At 30.7% G+C, this 20,635-nt stretch overlaps 1 protein-coding gene across 1 annotated transcript in view; it reads right to left on the bottom strand.

The window, feature by feature from the left end:
- The window catches only part of LOC145327230 (uncharacterized), a 379,853-nt gene that overhangs the window by 18,364 nt on the left and 340,854 nt on the right, over positions 1-20,635 (bottom strand). Inside the window, exons 21-27 of the mRNA XM_080170817.1 lie at positions 15,712-15,919; positions 15,065-15,230; positions 14,624-14,736; positions 14,129-14,204; positions 13,687-13,875; positions 2,915-3,010; positions 2,396-2,769 (exon numbers count right to left, since the gene is read on the bottom strand). Of these exons, the coding sequence (XP_080026943.1) occupies positions 2,396-2,769; positions 2,915-3,010; positions 13,687-13,875; positions 14,129-14,204; positions 14,624-14,736; positions 15,065-15,230; positions 15,712-15,919 (1,222 nt within the window). The remainder of the gene's footprint in view (positions 1-2,395; positions 2,770-2,914; positions 3,011-13,686; positions 13,876-14,128; positions 14,205-14,623; positions 14,737-15,064; positions 15,231-15,711; positions 15,920-20,635) is intronic.

Below are 20,635 nucleotides of genomic sequence, written 5' to 3' on the forward strand. Positions count from 1 at the left end.
GGGCGAAAAAAGGAAGTGTCTTAAAGTTTAAAGATCACTATTAAACAATTTTTATGCATACAAAATTTAGCATGGTGCCAAATCTGAGTCCATCTCTTAGGACCCATAAAAGGCATGAAGTCTGGGTCATCAAAAACTCTTTAAGAGGATCATAATTGACCAAAAAGTCCCCGCGAGCTATTTCTTTACCTCCCCCACCCCCTACTTAATAAGTGTTAAAATATTGCTGCTAAAATGGCTTCTCAATTAGAGTGGGATTTTTATACTCAAGAAGAACTAATTTGCGTCCAATTTTTCACTGGATTAAAGAAATCATTATTTAGACTGAATATATTATTGTCTGCATAAAGATATCCACAGCTTAACTTTTGATTTTAGTTTAAAAATCTTGACTGTCTTTTTCTTCATGCTATGGCTATTGCAGAACGAGTTTTTTTTTCATTTAAGTTTTCCTAAAATTTTGCTTTTTTATATGAACCTATGTATCTTAAAATCCAACTTAAAGTATCAATTATGATGTAATATCAATTTATCAAAGTTTAATCTATCTATATATATCTATCTATTGGGGGGGGGGGGGGGGGTAGTAATCTATTGTACGTTCAAAAAAAATTTTAGTGCCTAGAGCACCCCAAAATTTGCTAGGGCTGGGGAATTTATATTTTTTTTTATACGTATAGTACCATTGTAATATGATAAACAAGTTGCAACAATTTCTAAAGGTTTTATACCAATTAAATTTTCATCAATCAAACTTAGGTTTTCACATAAAATATTATTGTATATTTGAAAATGCTCTGCTACTATGCATTAAAATCAATCTTGTTTAAATTCCAATGTTATTATTTTATGTGGTATAATAGATTTAAACTTAATCCTATTAAAATGAATATGATAGTATAACAATAAAATTACTGCCTTGGCCAATATAATAATGTACTGTGATACTACTGACACTTATTGACTTTAGAAATAGGTTTTAAAAGACAATCTATATGCGGTAAAAATTCAAGTGCATTTTTAGTTCAATTGTTTTCATGGTGTTTCACGAAAACAAAACAAAAATGAATTAAACTTCAAAGTAAAAAAGGATATTTAAGCCCGTGGGTTGGGGAGCTGACCATTTATTGATTAACATAATATTTCATCAAATTAAAGATTAAATAAGACAGCTTTATGTTTTTATTTAAGGACAAAATCATAGAGCAACTTTACTGAGCTAAAAAATATATATATGGTAATGTAAAAACAACCAATTGTTTTCTTTAACTTTTATACCATTCTCACTATTTCTCTTTTTTCACCCCTTTATCTCCTTTTCTTCTATCCCCCTCTCTCCTCTCTTTCTCAAAAGAATTTGAGAAACAATACAAATCTTTTAAATCAATTTAACTATCTTTCTTTTTCTCCCGATCATTCCTCCCTCCCTCTCTCTACTCTCTATCAATCTCTTTTTTACTCTCTCACTAAAATTTTACAATCGCCCTCCGTTAAAAGTCAATTTGTTTTAAAGTGTTTTCGAATACAAGTAGCTGCTAGCTTGCTGGCCATATATGGGGGTGTTGGAATAGTTACTTATCGCATCGTATTTTATAGACTGCTATCCGCAGATAAATTAAATTGAACAATTATAAGATTAGTCTCAGTTATTGAAATTTTATTTTATAATACGTGAATATTTGTATTTAATAATAAGATACGATATGTGATTTTTACGTCAGAACCGGTTCTAATCCAGCGGATATTAATCGGTGTTAAAGTCTGGAATTAGTATTATGAAAAAAGGGAGCTAACATCATAACTACCAAGTCAATAGAAATTTTTGTTAATTTTAATTTTTTTTGATACATTAAAAAGTGTCATCAAATATGATAGTTTTACATTATATACAATTTTTGTTAACAGTCTCGGTCGAACTGACTTACTTACAAACATACATTATTGAACTATTAGCAATCAGCTTATACCAACAATGAAATTAATTCGGATAAAAACCACGAAACCTATACGTGTTTTCCATCTGTCGTTGGGGTGCAACACATCGTAAAATTGACGACCTCTCCATTTGGCCCCCCAATTATTATTTTAGATTTATTTTGCTTGTTGGTTATACCTTATTCCTGATTAGCAATATCAGAAGACAAAATCGAGTTGGTACATAAACTTTTTTTCAGAGGAGCTTTATAAGCTGCTAGTACATTATATATGAACACAAATTTAAAACACCTATTGTTTAAAAAATTATTTTATGTTTTGGCATTATAACTGAAATCTAATGTAGATTATAAATCCCTTTGATAGATGTATACATATTAATTGAATACTAAGATATTATAAATATTTACAACTGTGAGGATAATTTCCAAGCTCGAAATTGTTATGTGAAATCACTTACTGTATAGTGTTGCTTCCTCCAGCTGCTGTATTCATCCTGTCCAGCTTAAACTTGGATGTTGCACCACCACCAGCCAGCTGTTTAAACCTGTCCGCCGAGCTGGCAGCACTGTACTGCGTGCTACCTGTTCCTGTCGCGTTATTGTGCAGATTACACACACTTCCCGCGGTATTCTGCAGTCGTTTTACACTTCCACTTGCGGTCAAATTACGCGGCTTCCCGCCAAAATTTGTGCCTCCACCCCAAAGGTTCATGCTGCTTGCAACTCCACCGCCGCCAAGGCGGTGTAACCCGCCCGTCGGAGCATTTACGTTGTAGGTCAGCGGCGATGAGCCACTACTGCCAGCGGTCAGTGAGTTGGATAATTTGCGCGCCTATATTTCATATGCGATGTTCATACAAGATTAAATTGTACTAATAAATGTTTTTTTGATAATGCACAAAAAGAATAAAAAATGTTTTAAAAATTTTATGATTTACTAGTTATAAGTTTACTAATAATGTTGTATGAAGACCCGCCTTTGTTTTAGCGCTAGCCGCTAGAGAGTACATGATTCTATTTCTCCGCTCAGGTGATGCTACGCCCTCTAAACGTGCTTGTTCTCGTTCAAAATACTGAAAAATAGGTAGATTAGTTAGAAAATTAAAAAAATATTAAAGTTGGATAAATAGATGACCAATGCATTTAGAATACATTTCCTAAGTAATTTTTAGTAGCGAAGCTAATCTACAATTCGAATGCACGTCTGTCTGTCTGTATCTCCATCGCGTCTATCGTTTTTATTACTTTTAATTATTCAAAAGAACAATGACTACCCATAAAAACAACAATTTTAACTGTCAAAACAATAAAAAAAAGTCTTGAGCGATTTTTTTTTATTATTTGTATGATATCAAACTTTAAATTTTTTTAAGATGTCAAAAACACAATAAAGAAAAACATTTAATATTTAAATATTAAATTTATCTTTTAATACTAGAAATACCCACATATTAATAAATATCAATATTCGTGACAAATCAAATACAATAGTCTTTTATATTCATTAACATAAATATTATTGTCATTCTTAAAAATCCTAGCTAGGACAATACTGACCAATAGCAGTTTAGATTTTTATAATAAATTAGCCTTTAGTATAATTTGTGATTGTTGAGTATAAAGTAACAGTGTCTAAACATTCTACCAATGATTAAAATCCTTTTAATGGTAATATTAATGATAATTTAATATTGCATTATTTAATGTCCTGTCCCTTTAGGTCCCTGAATGAAAAAAGTTAAAGCGTATTTAAAGAGATGGAGAGATAGAGTATGTAAATGGAGAGCAAATAGGAATTATAAGCGTTACAGTACTACCGACAATATTAACATGTATGTGGAGTAGGACTGCTAATAAAAATATGTTATTGCCCCATTTTTGTGCACTATTTACGATCTTGAATTGTTTGGCTCAAATGTGCAAAACAAGAATGACTATAATTTAAAATGATATGTAATCAAATGCATAGCCCATTTTGTTGATTTAAATCAAATTATGATTTTCTTAATTTAGACAGGTTTCAAAACTATTTTGCAAAAAGGGCACTGTAACACATTTCTTTAATAAGATCATTTGGCTGTTTTGAACTGAAACTAATTCATTATTTCTAATTGAAAAGCAGAACATAAAATCAGCTTTTGAGACAGTTATCAAAACCAACCAACTGAGTAGCATCGCCACTAATATGAAAGAGAAAAATGAAAACAACGTTTACACGGCATTTATAGGCTTTTGTGCCTCTAATGTTCAAACATTCCAACAGATTAACGTAATTAAAGCATGTCCGTCCGTCTTTCAATATCTAGTTATAGTGGTGTGCACAGCTATTAACCAGGGGGGGTTGAAACTATAAGAGAGTGAAAAAGTTTGAAGGCCAGATTATGTCACTTCTGAGTGATTTTTAACTTTTACTTTAATTATTTGGCTGTATAGTGCCTAAGACTGTTATTTTATATACCATTTATCAGAGCACCAATTTCTATGCTGATATTTCATTTACCTATGGCAGGTAATTAGCTATTTTTCATTGATTTACAGTTTTATGTGTAACCTCTAAAATTGTTTATCTGAGTTGTAGCAACATTTTTTATATGCATGTACGTTCCAAGAGTGTGAATACATTCTAACAAGATTAAAATCGCGAATTTGGATTTTAACGCTTCCATAGGTTTTTGGGGAGATGATGAGATATAAGGTATGCTAAATAAATTTAAATTGATGCGATCCCCAATTAGGATAAACAAAATACCCTTTATCATGTAGATAAATTATTTGTAGAAAATGTAGGACATTGTTAGTTTATAAAAAAAAACAAGTTTCAAGATTCTGTAATACTCCTCCCCTTTTAATTTATTGTGTGAGAGTTAAGAAATATGCTCACACATGCACAGCTAGAACTTAAAAGTAAAGGTCGTGAAATTTTATTTTTGTTATTCAATCTCTAAGTATATTTTTAAATGGTTTGGGTAAGGCGAAAGCTAGAAAAGAAATCGAACAAACAACAAACTTAAATTTTTCACTATGCCAAAGTCGTTATGCAGTATTTTGGTAATTTGGTTAGAACACCAATACCATACATTTTACAGAGATAAACAATTTACATGATCTAAAACTAAATGTTTATAGCTACGATTCTTTAAAATTATACAATTAGAGTCTGTACGTCATATTAGACTTGGGATTTTAATCTATAAATTTGTATTAAATAAAATAAATATTTATAGCCACGATTCTTCATAATTGTGCATAAAAGTATGGTCTGTATGTTCAATAAAATTGTTCTGTTTTGTTTTGTATTTGTATTTCTTTTTGTTTATAGCTACGATTATTTACAATTTTAGTTCGATGAAGTTGCCCTGTTGACTTGAAACTTGCAATATTGATAAATATAGCGAAATTGAAGCAATTTAATCTAAATTAATTCACAAGAACATGTTATTTATACACAGTGGGATCCAGTGGGACATCCAAAAAATTTAAAATTGACTTTTATCTATCCTAGGAATTAATAATGGCTGTAAGTAGACAGCTAGAAAAGAAATTTTTAAAAAATATTCATTTTTGGCGGATTTATGCCATTTTTAAAAAAGGTAGTGAAAAATTTCTTTTCAGTTTTGATGATTTTCCAGATTTTTTTACACAATTTTTTCAAAGCAACAAAAAATACATTTATGTTCATCTTATGAAAATAATTTTTGATTGAGGTACTTTTCAGATACCTGTACCAATGTCTAATTAAAGAAAAATTTTAAAAAAATATTTTTTTGGTGGTGTAAATTGACATTTTGTGAGAAAATTTCACCAAAAATATTAAGATTTTTAACCCCAAAAAATCAGTTTTCTCCATTTTACCCAAAAACGGCCAGGATGCCCCGGGTTTTGCAATAATAATATTAATATGCAACATGTATTGTGTTTAAAACAGTTTTCATAACCTGGGGCCTCCCGGCCGTTTTTGAGTAATTGAGCATTTTACATTGCATGGTTTGAACAATTTTGTTCTTGTTAATTTCAAATTTTCCCTCGTTAGAGGGGGAAGGAGTCATTTTAGAGCCCAAAGTCATCTCTGCAATGTTTCCTAACTTTTTGAGGCGGAACTTTCTTTAATTATGCATTATTTGCCTCCGGCCAACCGTTTCGCCGTTATTTGCCGCCGTAGGTGTGATTTTTAACGATTTTTGCCGTTCTCGCGGTTTTAATGGACATTTAAGGGAACAAGGAGTCCTTAAAAAAAGATGACTTATAAATACTTTTATTTTAGCAATTAAATTTGCTAAATTTCATGTGTTCTGAAAAAAATTGTATTTCTAACTGGTTTTGGTTCAGCAGAAATTCAAATTCAGGGATTAATTATAATATTGCAAAAACATTATATATGCGTCTGAGAGAGAGAAAGAAATATACGTTTGAGAGAGAATATAATATAAGCAATTATGTTTATATTCTTATACAAACTTTAAATGAAGATAGCTAGACTTAGAATAAAGGTATTAACACAAAATCAAAAGTGTTTTGAAAATTATGTTATTGTTGTTTATATCTGTAAAAAAAACATTAGAAAACATGCCTTATTAGTGTCCTATTTTACTTATACTGGACCTACCTAAAAATGCTGGGACTCGAACTGGGTGCACCTGACGCTATATTCATGTTCACAAACATTGTTTGCATTGAAGAAATATTTACATAGACGATTATTTTGTTAAAATATTCCTATCCTAACTAAAGTTATGAAGGTTTATAGATTTTTTAAAAATAGGGTAGCTTCGCTCCTCCAAAACCGCCAGACGTACTTACCAAATGCACATTAGAAGTTAACAGGAGCAAAATTTATGTTATTTTTGAGTTAAAGCAAAAGAAATTACATCATTTCGTCAAATACAAGCTTTTTTATTGATGTTTACTTTTGTCTACCCTTAATGTCCCGTTTTTTGGCAAAAGATCCCACTGTGTTATAGCTACGATTCTTTTCTACAATTCAGCTCTGTTAGTCAAAGATATGAAAAAGAACGAATAAACCACATTTATTTAAAGTATTTGTGTTTAGTCTATTCTTTGAAAAATAGTGAGGGGGAGGGGCAATGGATCGATCCTTAAAATTTATAAACTCGTTCTCTTAGTTTTTGTCTTACAAAACTTTCATCAAATCTTGGCTGGAAGGTTTCAAATGAGCAGTATCCTAATTTTTCCACCAATAACTCTAATCTAAACAAGGGGTGTTTTATTTATCATTATTTGGGGTGCACATCAATTAATCCTAAATTGTCTTATCCCTTAAGATCCCTGAAAAAATGATACAAAAGATATAATTAGTAAAATTAAGAGTTTAAAGCCCCGTTAACTTGTATCTTTCAATATGAGTGAAAAGACAAACCCTTGAATATTCAAATGATTATTTTTGACTATTGGTGCTTGGGGCTATTTTTGTAAGTCACACTTGAGCTTTAATTTTTTGTACTACATCTTTTATAAACATATTGCGTTTTAAGCTTTGAATAAATTCTGTTTAATTCGTCATGTCTGACATATCATCGTTATAAGAGTTTATATGCCTGAAATTTACGTGGACATACGTATTATAAACCCAACTGGAATATTGCTCGGCAATGTTAATACTTAGGCTTATGTTGATATAGTATCAGCACAAAAGTGTGGCAGTTATTGCTAAAAATAGCATAGAATACAAATTATTTGATATGTATCATTTGGTTCTTAATAAAAAAGTAAAGTATAATTTTAAAAATAATTCATATAAAAGACTTTGCGTGACATAATTTTGGTTTGGAATTAGAATTACAAACTATTTATAAAGTTTCTTATTGTTGAATAAACTTTCTTTTATGCTAATTTAAAGGAGTATTCTTTTATTCATGTTTCATCTTATTTTAATCATAGACTGAGAAAGATTTCTTTTCATGATTAGTTTATATGCCTACATGACACTAAAAGTTTTTTAAAATATCGATTAACGCCCCTAAGTGTCCACCCCCTACTTCCAACAAAATCCTTCTTGACAAGGGTCTACAACCAACCCCCACCTGAAACAGTCAATGGAGGGTGTCAATTTAGCAGTAAGATGCTGTTTTTACTTTCTGCCAAGGACGTCCAAGCTTTTTCTTTTTGGGGGGAAGGGGGTAAAAATTCAAAATTTAAAATTTTGGAGGTGCCTAAGGCACCACCAAATTCATTTGGGGGTGGGGTAATCACCCTCCCCCCCCCCTCTAGACGTCCTTGCTTTTTGCATGCTGATTATAAGGTTAATGGACAATGATGCTAATGGGTGTCTCAACCACGCCCGACAAAAAAATAACACCCACCTAAATCTCACACCTCCTTACACCCGTCTCGATCTCGATTATTGAGGGTGTAAAAGTTTTCAGGTTCGTGTAAAAAGCCCTGTGCACACTACTAGTTTTACACATTTTTTAATTTACTTAAAAGTTAGGATTATAAAACAAAGGATTCTATTTAAATTCATTTGACAGTCGCACACATACATTTTATAGATTTATATAGTTTGTACTAAATTTATATTTAAATAGTTATCTCTCTACGATAGCAGGGGTAAAACAAAAGAAGAAAAATAAGCCCACATAATTTGTTTTCGTTAGTTGCCTTAACAAACAAGAGTTAACAAATTATTTATCTTTTTCTTAATTCATTTAAATTAGCATTAAAATCTGACCAAAACACCAAATATATGGAGAAATATGTGAAAAATATAAAAAGAGCCAAAAAGCTGATTAAAAAGAGACAAAACAATCTAAAAAGAAAAAAATTGACTATAGAGAAGCTGCGCATTAAAAAACCTCAATCTGAATAATGTATGAAGGGAGTATAAATGGGGTTAAATATTATTTTGTATCAAATCCATTTTTAGAAAATCAGATTCATTTTAGTAAATTTTTTAAATATGAATGTTTTTTTTTGGCACCTTAACTTTTATTTCGCAAAATCAAAAAAATGTCTGACTTTAAACAAGTGGCGTGCAGGTTTTTTTTCAGGGGGATATATTTCTTGAGGGGGTGAAAAAAGGGGAAGGCATACCTTTCCCATTTTAATTTCAAGAGGGTTGTAGACAACCCCCTTTCGCTCGTTTATTCCCAAAACCAATAAGAAAAATAAAAAGTTTAATATTTAGGGTTCCTATTCTAAATGACATGTTTTAGGAACACAGTAATAGTGTCTGACTGATTATGACGTAACAAAAAAAAATTAGCCAATGAGAGGCCACTATAAATTTTACCATTGGTCAATAACGGCCTCTCATTGGCTAATTTTTTTTTGTTACGTCATAATCAGTCAGACACTATTACTGTGTTCATGTTTTAGCTTTTTTATTGCTCTATGCATAAGTACTTTATTGGCACTGCTTGATTTTAATGTGAAATTTAATAAATATAATTTAATCAAAATGTAAGAACCAAATAAACACACAAATGACAATAATAATTTTTACTTATGATTTTTATTAGTATACTTAGTTTGAAAAGTATTCATAAACAAGGACAAAACTGAACATAAAAGCGAATCAATGACAAAGAAAAGGGATATGAAACTTTAAAGAAAAAAGATTTGTTTCTCTAATTAAGCTGTATTTAAAAGTTGTAAGAAATGACATATAATAGACATGTGCAAGGGTGCTGCAACTTCTACCACAAGCAAAACTATAGCCACTGTGTTTTTGACAAAAAGTGCTTTTTTTTGTCAATTTCGTTCTTGGCTGTATTTTGGACAATATTCTTTATCTACTGTCAAAATTATACCTTTACAGATGTCGTAAACACAGTTTTATTGTTATTTTCACACCCATGAAATTCAATGACGCTGTAAAATTCACATTGTTTGACAGTCACATCACTGTGTTTATGACAGTAGATTAAATGCATTTTTGCAAGGAAATGCTCTAATTATAGAAAAACTTCGCAATAAAATGCGAAAATGTGACTTATGGTTTTAATATACTTAAAAATATTAAAAGGCGTGGCTTAAATTACTAAAACTTTCTCGTTGGTGTGCGTACAATTCAGCAATCATAGCATCATAGACAACTATTTGTTAATTGCTCGACCTTTGACTTAAAGTCCTAATTGTGCATGATAATTGACAAAGGCTTTCCCTGTATTTTTAAAATCCCTGTAAAGCAGCAGTTTTGCAAGTTTTTGCTATTTTTAATTTGTTGTATTTAAACACCTCCTAAAAAGCCTAAAATTGAAACCGTGATGATTAAAAGCCTAAATTAATCCCTCCTCGCATTTAATTCGGCATAAATGCCGGTTCTATTGTCTTTCAATAACTGTTGTATCACAGAACAACTGCCGCCTGACATAGTTATGATTCTACTGTTATTCTGTGGTATTAAACAAATATAGACACTAAATTTTAGAAGTATGCTTTACGTATTATTAAAAGAGTACAGGGAAATCTAAATGAAGAAACCTGAAAGAAAACAATGAAATTGATACCCAAAAAGACGGTAGTAAAATTCAGTTTTTAATATTTTAAACAGTACATTAATATATAATAATGGTTAAGAAGATTTAATTTTAAGCGGTTCATATTTCTTATATAAAAAAATGGTAGTGACAAAAAGGGACTTTCAGCAATCTTAAGGGTAACGTCAAACGGACAGTCGTACCTCATAACCAGCAAGCGTATCTTATCGCGTAGCTTCGCTTCTACAAGGTCATATACATAAATAACTAACTAATACTATGCACATCTAATAATAATGTTAGGTGTCTGAGAATCCCTGATAAAATTCACTCATATTTTCATGCAAATAAACTTCTTTAATCGGTATATCTCAAATTCTGCTCCCGCATATTTATGCTTCACCAAATTAAGGGATATTCCTTTTAAGTTATACAAGACTGTTAATTTATCAAAAGCCTTTAAATATATAATACACACAAATATGTAACAATGATGACAACATCTATAATACTAAAAGCAAAGATTTTGTGTAAATCTGTAATACAGAATGCTTTGGACAAGCTTACATTTTTAGACTTGAACATTGAGATGCTTTTTTTATTACATTGTCCACAAAAAGTCAACAAAGTCAAATGGAAGGATAATCATATTACATAAAACTTTCTAGATTGTTTCAGGAAACATAGCAGAAATTTGAAATCAATTGGATGATTGTAACAAGCCTTAATTAACGTTCAGTGCTATCCTATATGCTGTCGTATGAGGCATATAAAATTGATACTTTAAATAATAGCCTTTCACTTTTGTGTAAATAATTGTCTATAATAATCTTGAAACAGTCATAAAAGCTTTAAAAAGTTTAGTTGTAGTTTTTGAGTTAAACTTCTTTATTTAATCCTTAATAGAGTCAGATTGTGCATGAGTGTGTGTGAGTGCATCTGTTTGTCTGTCCGTGTGTGTGTGTATGTGTGTATTGTATGTCTACTTATGTGTCTGTTTGTCTGTAGAAATGTCTGTATGTGGCGTATTTAAGAAATCCTACAGCCATAAATCTAAATTGAAAGTTTCTAAATATATATTAAAATGCATTCATTTAATTGAGACAACGTAGTAGACAGAAAAAGGGCCATCGTACCTATAACTCTAACAGTGAATAATCAAGCAAATGATTGTGAACATATAATTTAAGTATTTAATAATTCGTTTAGGTGTGACTTTTGAAAAGGATTTTCTGTGTAAGGGATTTTCTTGAACATAACATACGGACAGACGGAATTGCACTTAAACGATAGTTGTACTAAAAAAGTACCTAAAATATAAGAAAAACACAAAAACCTTGCCAAACCTGAAAAGGATTTTTTTGGGAAGTTGGTTGAATTATGAATTGGATAACCTCAAAATTAACGGATTTGTTAAAACCTTTATTTGCCCTAGGTACTTCTTTTCAGAAAATTTTCATTTAAAAGATTGGTCAACATCTGAATTGTCTGATATTAATTTATTTTCATATTTTCAAGTATAGCAAAATTTGATGTATGCGAGGGAAAATTTTTGGCTATACTCAGGAATCTAGGGAGAGGTAAATACAAATCTATTCATCAGTCCTGCTTCATTTTCTTGGGGGAAGGGAAAATTTTATTTTAAATTTCTCAAGCTACAGCAAATTAATAATTTGGTACTGATTGAATTTTATAGTTTTTGAGTTTTATTTGTTTTCTTTCAGTGAGCTATCCCTACATTTTGCTTATAAAATTATAGATCGATATATATATTTAATATTGATACATGGATGTATGTTTCTATATTTTTCATTATGGATTTATATAAAAACAAGGATGACAACATCCATAAGTAGCGAAGCACAAAAAATCGTAGATGGGAATACGTACAGGTAGATTTAAAAGGTTTTTACTAAAATCAAGAATAGATTTATTGGATAAAATAAATTTGAAACCTTGTTTTATTTTGTATGATGACGATGGTCAAAGTAAATTATATTAAAGATGCTCATAACAATGCAATGGGAAAAATTATTTTGATACTGATATCCCATAAAAGTTTGAAAGTTGGATCAAAATAAACAAAGATCTTGGGAAATATGTAAAACATATAAAAATAGCCAAAAACCTGATAAAAGGCAGTCTGGCCGCAATGGTTGTTTTCTTAAAACGACAAAAAATTTTATTTTTAAATTCTTAAAAACTTTAAAAATTTGGAAAATCGGACCATATACACTGAAGATATGGAAAAAAGTGTTAAATATAATTATAAATAGCATAAAACCTGCCAAAAAGGCAGTCTGGCCGCCATGGTTATTTCCTTTAAAGATGGGAAATTTAATTTTGATATCTACAACTGAAAAAATTTTGAAAATTGGACTATAAACACTGAAGATATGGAGAAAAATGTAAAAAATATAAAAAAACAGCCTAAAACCTGCTGAAAAGGCAGTCTGGCCGTCATGGTTGTCTTCTTTAAAAGACAGGATATTTAATTTTGATATCTTTAACTGAAAAAATTTTGAAAATCGGACCATACACTGAAGATATGGAGAAAAATGTGAAATATATAAAAATAGCCTAAAACCTGCTAAAAAGGCAGTCTGGCCTTCATGATTGTTTCTTTAAACGACAGGAAATTTAATTTTGATATCTGTAACTGAAAAAATTTTGAAAATCGGACCATAAACACTGAAGATATGGAGAAAAATGTGAAAAATATAAAAATAGCCTAAAACCTGCTAAAAATCGGTCCGACCGCAAATGATGTTTTATAGTCAATTGTGCTCCTTAATAATAGGAATGTTGTCCAAAAATTTCAGCATTCTATCTTTTATAGGAGCTGAGTAAATCCCATTTCCCCCATAGCGTTACGGACTGACGGACTGACTGACTGACTGACTGACTGACTGACGGACGGACAAAGTGAATTATAGAGTAGCTTCGCTACTAAAAAGTGAATTATAGAGTAGCTTCGCTACAATTTCCAATATGTCTTTGAATACGATTATATTCCACTAGATTGGAAGGAATCGGTTCTGAGTAATAATGAAAAATAGTTTATCGCGTCATATTATAGACCCTTTCTCAGGAAATATACTAAACTAATAATATAATTAATCCCTGATTTGTCGACCAGGGCCTCCAACCTTTTAAATGTAACTCAAAAGGAAAAAATACTGGCACTTTTCATTATCCTTTCCGCGGACAAATGTCTATAATACAAAACATGTATTAAAAACACATTATTTTTATCAAATGAACAATATATGCTTTTAGAGTCCATGCTCTACTATAAAAGTCAATATAACTACCTGATAAAGACTGTTAGTCCAATGTCCCACGGCCCTGATGTGGAGGGAGATTGTGTCCGTCTGTTCCGGGGCCGAGGAGATGGTGAAGGGGTGCCACTCAAAGTAGGCAATACTTGGGATGTTCAGGTAGATGTAGTCCCCGGGTTTGAAGTTGAAGTTCGGCGGCCGTTTGATCACCAAATTGACAACCTAATAATGAGACACCTAGTCACATAATTTTCAACTAAAATAGAACGCTGCATAAATTAGGCTATTAAATAGGTTAAATTAGGCTATAAAATAACTATAAAACAAGAATTATTACTTTTTTTGCCTACCGCTAATATGTGTGATATTGAAAGTAGAGGGAATCCCATTGTCTTAACAACATTAACATCAAAAACTTTTAACAAAAGTCGTGCAATGAACTGGTTGGTTGCCTGTAAATACAGAATAATTATACCTTAGATGGTAGGACAACTCCGGTAGTGACATAGCTTTTACCCTTGTCAGACAGCGAGGAATAGAACCTGTGATATCATACAATGTTCATGAGTAATCAGAATATATACGGAAGGAAGAGGACATTGGACTGTAAATAATATAAGGACCCAAAGTTTTATAAAAAAAACATGGTTTAACATTTGTTGGATTTAAAATTTTGGGTACTGTAATCAAATCTTGTTTCTAGAATTACCCAAAAGAATCTTAATCTAAAGACTAGATAACTTTGTTTATCATAATTAGGGGTTAACATAATTTTTTCTCCATTGTCTTATCCATTAAGATCCCTGATTTAAGTATATATATTAATACACCCATTGATGATAAACAAAATTAACCCTAATGTAGATTAAAACTGTAGGTTGAAAAGTTGAGATACTAATAGTCTTGAACCAACCAAAATACATTTGCAATACATTAAATAAATGATAAACATTATATTTTCCTAATGCTTTTCTCTATAGCAAACAGACAGAAGGGTCCAATAAACCATTTCCAGAAGTTTGGAGCGTGCAGGATGGTTAGCGTCCAGAATACAAGGTATAGGAAGTGAGTCCAGTAAAATATCTGAAACAGACAAATATATTGAACAATATATAGCCATATCCTTATAATTAAGTAATAGGATCCTGAACCGTTATGGTTCTCCTTTAAAATGTAGCTTATGTTAGGTCTAGGGAAGGTTTATAAGTATTTTGGGGGAGGTTAACACTACCTATTAAGAGAATCGCCCCTCGAGTAAATTCCCCACACCCCAAAAAAAATATTTCTTTGCTTTTTCTTTTAAAATCTAATATTGAAAATAGGCTGGGGTTCACTTACCCCCCCCCCCCCCCGCCATTTTAAATTAAAGCCTAGCTAGAGGGTTCTACTAAAAAATGTAAAAAACACTCACCTCAAAATTACCAGACTTTCTAACCCACTTCATAGAGCAAACAATCATTATTGTCAGGGTCAGGACCAAGGCTACCCCTGTTGGGTTGGCTAGGCCAGGTAGCAGTCCAAAGAGTCCAGGGGTGGAGCTGAACAACCAGGTAGCGGCCGTATAGGATTCGGGCACACTACATAGACATATTCATATTATTATATATAAAGATTTTATGGGCTAAAAAAAAAACATTTAGAAATAATTAAATTAGGAAATAGGAGAAAATTAAGTTTTTTTTTATTCGTAAAGGAAATATAATCATACAGGAAACACAGTTTTCATTATCGCTTCGAAACCGATTAATATCCTGTGGATTAGAACCGATTTTCAGCCACACTAAAAAAATATGTATAGCATCATATTATATCCCGTTTTCTATGAAAATAAAAATGTACAATCATAATATTAAAACCAATTTTGTTAGCCGGCATCTTGGGGCCAAAAAACTGGTTATAATCTTATAATTAAACATTTTTATATCCGTGGAAATCTGTTTATAATACGATGCGATAAATAACTATCACAGACTTACAGACATTTAAGTCTACATACGGAAACAGTTGATTTGTAAAATTTTTATTTACAACAAATTTGTAAAAGTGACTTCAACTTACGTAAAGGAGACATCGTTAAACAATTCCGGTGTGTAGGCCATCGTTGTAGAGGGCACCGTTATGTTTAGCGGCGATTGCAATAACGGTGGCGGTAAAACGGCGGGTGATGTCAGGGTTGGATCGAAGGAGATGTTGACACTCCAATGGTTAGGTATTGGGACCTTGTTGATGAATAGGAACCCCACAGGGTCCTGCAGTATATTGGTGCCTAAAAATAAAAATAATATGAAAATAATATGTATATTGCATTATTAAAAAATATTTAATCCATCTATTTAACGTTTTTTTTTCATACACCTATCAACTTATCCATCCATCTGCCTATCCATTTATCTATTTATCCATCCGTATACCTATCCATTTATCTATCCATCTATCTGTCCGTCTGTCTGTAAATCTATCCATCTATCAATTTATCTATCCATATATTTATCTATCAACCCAAATATCTATCTATATATCAATTCATCTACCTATTAATCTATCTATCCATCTATTTATCTAACTATTAATATAACCTTCTATCTATCCATCTATTTATATATCTCACTATCTATCTACATATCCATTAACCTAAATGAAACAATTAATTTTAAACAACATAAGAATTTAAGTTTACAATTTGGAGTGATTTATGGAATTGTAAACTACAGGGAATCGAGGATGAAACAATGAATGATAAATTATCTTTCATTGGAATTCTGACATACAAGCTCTGCCTTTGGTCGTAAAAAATGGTAGAAAGAAAGGGATGTTAATTAATTTAAGACATCAATGTTCCTTACCATCCTGGTCAAATTTTAAAGAGGTAAAAAGTTGAGTGAATTGTTTTTCTGTAAAAAAAACTATCATAGGAAGGGGAGTATTCGTTCATAAAAGAAATAGTTAAATGTTTTTCCTTCATGAAATCACTGCGCTGAATATTAAATTTGTCAGTTAGGTTTATTTAAATAAATCCATGTTTTTTAAAATTTCCAAGAACAAATAATATATTGGTATCATTTAGCTACTGTGCTAATCCAGGCAGGCATACTTATGTCACAGAGGAGCTACGTATAAAGCTTAAAAATATTTGAACCAATCATCATTTAATGTTTAACTTAGTACTACAATCTTATCTATGTTTTTATCTGTATATTTTCTTTCCTAATATGTATGTTTCCATCCTTGATTATTAAGAATTAGCATTTTAACTAGTCGTTTAAAAGCAAGAGGGTTTGTGGGTAATAATAATCCTATTAATTCTTTCAAAGTGCATGATGTGAAACATATTCAAAGCAGTATTTTTTTATATAATATGTATTAATTTGTAAAACTGCAAATGATAAATATGACCTAATTTTGTCTATTTAAAGATTCCCTTTAAACACCTCCCCCTTTTTATATAAAGATGTTAATTCCCCCCCAACCCCAAGAGGATATAGGCAGTAAAAAAACCCCGCAGGGGGCACAATTTTCTAACACTTCTTTCTCATTTAGTTAGTCTTTAAAAAGGATTCAAAATGCATGGACATATATCTTTTTAACTCTTATTTTATACATCTTAATTGGAACTGATGATCTATTTTTATAGAGAAACATATGTATTCCGCAAATAAATAGTTAAAAAAATTAAATGTGTTTATACATATAATAATAATTATTAATTAAAGTAGAAGGATGTTCGTTCGTAAGTTCAAAAATATATTTTATTAAAAGTCTCGACATTCATAATTGTCCTGGGAAGTTTTTGATTATTTTAGGGATGTTATGGCATTCTTTTAAACCCTCCTTATGCAAGCCACTGTCTCTGACTTTAGTTTATAATTGGATATGGTATTAATGTCAAATTTATAAGCTTTACCACTAGTCATAAATACTTAATATTACGAGAGAGAGAGAGAGAGAGAGAGAGAGAGAGAGAAATAGATAGATATATTATATATACTTATATATTTAAAAAAAACTATCAATAACGTATGAGAAAGAGATAAAGATAGATAGATAGATAGAGAGAGAGAGAGAGAGAGAGAGAGAGAGAGAGAGAGAGAGAGAGAGAGAGAGAGAGAGAGAGAGAGAGAGAGAGAGAGAGAGAGAGAGAGAGAGAGAGAGAGAGAGAGAGAGAAAAAAACAGAGAGAGAAAGAGAGAGAGAGAAATAGATAGATATATTATATATACTTATATATTTAAAAAAAACTATCAATAACGTATGAGAAAGAGATAAAGATAGATAGATAGATAGAGAGAGAGAGAGAGAGAGAGAGAGAGAGAGAGAGAGAGAGAGAGAGAGAGAGAGAGAGAGAGAGAGAGAGAGAGAGAGAGAGAGAGAGAGAGAGAGAGAGAGAGAGAGAGAGAGAAAGAGAGAAATATTATCTAACTTACTAATTATCTCTAAAACTACCTACCTAATAAATAATGCAACTAAAGTTATGTTAATATATTTTTGTGGCTCTTTTATAATTTATATTTCTCTTTACAGTGCAATTTTATCCTTTTAAAAAGGAACTACGAGTTTTAAAAGCAAAAATGGCGATTTGAATTTTTCGATTTTTCTTACACTGATTCAATGTGTTTTCTCTTTAAATAAATATCTTTCTTGTTAAATTATTCAGAGAAAAGGCAATAATAAATAATATTATTAATTAGTCTTCACCGATATAATACAAATACATATAATTTTTTTTTGCTACTATAAATGCTTAAGGAAATAGAATATAGGAGACACCATTGAAAACGCAAAATAACACTTTTTGTAATAAGATACTTTATATAGATGATAATTTTTCATAATTTCTCACCTACGTGTTCATAGAAAAATGCACATTTCTATTAAATAGCAAATAGCAGGGATTGAAGTTAAACAATAAAGATGGAAGGGTTAAATAACACTATGTCCCAACCATGTGGACTCAGTGCCGACTCTAAATTGGATCTTTGAATATTAGCCAATAGGGTCGTAAATATTAACACAGCCAAGTCGCTACAAACGAGCAGAAGCCAACTAGCCAGTAAAAAAGGTACCCAACATGGATATAGGTAGTTGTGTGGATTATTATCAGCCGAGTAATTCACATTGCAACCCAAAAAGTTCCATTTTCCCATAGCCAATTACATTACCAATTATTATTTTTTTTATTATTGATATATATTTACAAAAAAATAATTTCTTATCTAATATAGCAACTGAGTAAACCATATTTCCCTAACAACCTTAAAGACGGACAGACATACAGACAAAATAGACTAACAACCTTAGAGTAGATGCACTACTAAAGGCGAACATTGTCACAAGACTTGAAACAAACACAATGCCACACAGTTTTTGTTAATTTAAATTTGCTGTTATCAAATTAAGCTATATTTTGAGAATATTTCCCAAAGATTTTAATAAAGAATAAACCATATGGCAGCTTTAAAAAGTGTTTCCAAGAAAATGTAAATGGCTACAATTATAAAGTAACAATAGTATTCTTTTAAAAATTAAAGTTTAAACTTAATAAAAATAAGTTGTGGAAAAAAAGTGCTTTACTTTTTACTTTTTCCTCGTCCTTTAGCTTCTCATAAGTCCTGGAAAAGTTTATAACGACCAACTTCCTAAAAGAAATCGCCCCTGGAAAAAATGCCCCCTCCCCCCTCCTCAAAATAATGCCCTTAGAGGCGTAGTCGTTATAAACATATATATAAAAAAGAATAATTCCATAACAAACATCATTTGATTTAAATCAAACTTCTATTCTATCATTTGCTATAAAATTTTAAACACAAATCTTCATTTTTATATAAATATCTTAGAGATTACTTATAAAGGATTTAATAATAATGTTTTGAAATCTTTATTGAAGAACCTCCTACTTAATACACTCGTATTAACTTTTTATTATCCTTTAAATGAGTAATTTTTAATTTTTCGTTGTTAATCTCTTTTTTTTATAGGCTTTGCTAAGTTTTATCTTTTATTCAAAGAAACTCTACATTGTTGGCTGCTCCCCTAGCAACAAGAGATTTGTTTAGGGAGTTGGAAAAAAAACGCAAAAATATCTCTATCCTATTATAAAAAGTAGTAATATTTTTAATAACTTCTAAACCAATTGAGTTCTCCATTTTAGGTAAGCATCACATAGGTTTCGGGGTGGTTTTACGCTATTTATCTGTCCAACCCTTCTAATACAAATAACCTAGATGCTAAGGGCGCAGCCGATAGTAATACTATGTAGCAGACTTCATTCTAGTTGATAATTATTAGTTTTTTAAAAAAAAATTAAAGATTTTTACTTAAAATTTTTGTAAAGCTTAGATTGGGTATATTAATGGTGTCTTCTCAGATGACAATTAGCTAAAAAATAAAATAAAATAAATTTAGTAAAAGTTAACCGTTACAATAATGTTTGGACTCGCTGACTATACTATTATTTAGGAAATAGGATAAAAAAACAAGGATGACAACATCCATAAGTAGCGAAGCTCAAAAATTATGGATGGATATACGGAAAAATCTAACTATAGAGCATGTTAATAAAAAAACATTAAACTAAAAAAATGACGAAACCTTGTAAGATTAATAAGAAGAAAATTTAGGAATCGATATAGCACCTCAACCAATCTGCAAATCTTAATGAAACTTAGTGGAAATGTGTAAATTGTGAACTTATTTAATTCCTAAAAATATCAGCCGTCTATCTTGAATAGGAGTTAAGAAAATAATGAAAACTTATAAATCTAGGAATCGAACTAGAACCCCAATCAATTGACGAATCTCAATAAAACTTAATAAAAGTATGTAGAATATTAAAGTATTCAATCCCTGAAAATTTCAGCTTTGTATCTTGAATAGGAGTTGAGAAAATCATGAAAACTTAAAAATGTAGGAATTGATCTATCACCCTAATTAATTGACGAATCTTAATGAAACTTGGTGAAAATGTGAAGAATGTTAACATATTTCAT

Source organism: Acartia tonsa, chromosome 1, assembly GCF_053477335.1.
Source record: "Acartia tonsa isolate MP-2025a chromosome 1, ASM5347733v1, whole genome shotgun sequence".
In the NCBI taxonomy this organism is placed as follows: domain Eukaryota; kingdom Metazoa; phylum Arthropoda; class Copepoda; order Calanoida; family Acartiidae; genus Acartia; species Acartia tonsa.